The sequence below is a fragment of the Fulmarus glacialis genome, unplaced genomic scaffold, assembly GCF_000690835.1.
Source record: "Fulmarus glacialis isolate BGI_N327 unplaced genomic scaffold, ASM69083v1 scaffold34430, whole genome shotgun sequence".
Taxonomy (NCBI): Eukaryota; Metazoa; Chordata; class Aves; order Procellariiformes; family Procellariidae; genus Fulmarus; species Fulmarus glacialis.
Window position 1 is genome coordinate 2,487 of NW_009190170.1, and position 1,685 is coordinate 4,171.

Below are 1,685 nucleotides of genomic sequence, written 5' to 3' on the forward strand. Positions count from 1 at the left end.
CCCCCCCCAGCACCCACCAGCACTGCAATGGGACAGTCCGGCCCAGGGCATCTATGACCTAAATCCACACCTCTCTCTCTAGGAAAATGCAGACTGTGCCCCAATTTCATCAAATCAGACCCATCTCCCATGGTTATCCATAGGTGAGGTAGTCCTCAGAGACAAGGCAAATGCCCATTTGTGGAAATCAGCTCTTAAACCAGCTTTTATTCTCTCCCAGTTTTAGCAGCCATCACATTTGGAAGGTGTGTTTTCCGTAAGAAAGCTGCTACGTGTTATCGACACTAAAGCTTTTAATATCTTCCCTCCTAATTAGGGGTTAGTAGACCAGTGGTAAAAATAGGCGGGTGGCAGCGGTGAGCTCACCATACGGCCAAGCCTAAAGAGGTCAGGCGATGTCCTGCGAAATGCAGGACGGGAACGGTCTCACGGTTAGAGGCTTTGCATCTCCAGCGTGTCGGGAGAGAGGGATAAAACTGGTTAGAAATCTGGAGTGGAGACTTCCTCATACAGAGAGAGAGAGAGACCAAAGGCTAGTCTGCATTGGGGAAGGAAAGAAGACAAGGAGATCACCTAAAAGATACCCTACATAATACTATGAATAATTCAAGAGTCTCCTTTGGCTTCGCCGTGTGCTACAGGCTCCCAGGTAGCAGCCCAGAAATTCAGGGCTAAGAAAGGATTTGAGGCACAAGAAGAGCACGCTCAGCAATTGGGGCCCTGCTGGGGTAGGATGCTGATCTACGGCAGGGAAACGGCATGTTTGGTCCCTGACGCTTGTCCCCTCAAACCCACGTATCCCCCAAAAGCAAGTCAGGGCTGAGCTCGCTCCTCACCATTCGTCACTCCCGCTGCTGCGCAGGCTGAACTTCTCCATGGGGTTGACGACAAACAGCTTGTCTTTCTCTGTCACCTCCGGGATCGGGATGTTGTAAAGAGGATGCTTGAAGAGTGCCGCCAGCTTTGATCCCTCGGTCCGCCCCGCATTCCCCTCTCCGCGCTGGTGCCGGACCCCCGGCTCTGCAGCCCTCGCGTGCGGCCCCGCTCCCTGCAGCTGGGAGCTTTTCTCCAGGGAGCCGTTGCTGCCGCTGAAATCCTGAAGGATTCGCAGGCTCAGCTTTTTGGGGCTGGCCAGCACGGGGCTGCCTGATGGGACACCCGAGGCTTTCGGTGCTTTCGCATCACAGCCACAGGGCCTGAGAGCTGCGGGGAGAGCCAAATCCATCGCCAGGTGCACCAGGAGGGCCAAGAGCAGGAGAAAGAGGAGGCTGACTTTAAATTTCCTTTGGAAAAGTGTTCGTAGCCGGCACCGCATCCTTCCTCGCCAGAGAGGAGGCAGTGGGACAGGGCGGGAGATTGCAGTGGGGTTTATCAGTGCTGATAAGGGGCAAGCTGGCACTGCCAAGGTTAGCGTGAACGGGGCAAGTTCCAAATCAATAGCCGCAAGACTGGCTTGGGGACAGCGATGGCTGCAGATAACCCCCACACTGTCTTGTCCCTCCGTGCTGTCACCTGCATAAGGCTGCAGAACATTTCTTGGTATACAGGGCATTAAAGCAGTTCTGCCCCTCTGCAGCACCCACCCTGCCCAGCACTGCGCAGCCCCATTCCCCATGTCCATCATATCCGTACACTGGCAATCCAGGAGAGTTTTTCTTCTGCTGCTCAGCCAGAGCAATTTTGTC

At 54.7% G+C, this 1,685-nt stretch overlaps 1 protein-coding gene across 1 annotated transcript in view; it reads right to left on the reverse strand.

Annotated features, from left to right (window-relative positions):
• The window catches only part of LOC104081886 (extracellular serine/threonine protein kinase FAM20C-like), a gene marked incomplete at its 3' end in the record, with an annotated part of 3,797 nt that extends 2,482 nt beyond the window's left edge, over positions 1-1,315 (reverse strand). Inside the window, exon 1 of the mRNA XM_009584786.1 lies at positions 837-1,315. Within this exon, the coding sequence (XP_009583081.1) occupies positions 837-1,315 (479 nt within the window). The remainder of the gene's footprint in view (positions 1-836) is intronic.
• Positions 1,316-1,685: the final 370 nt, after the last annotated feature.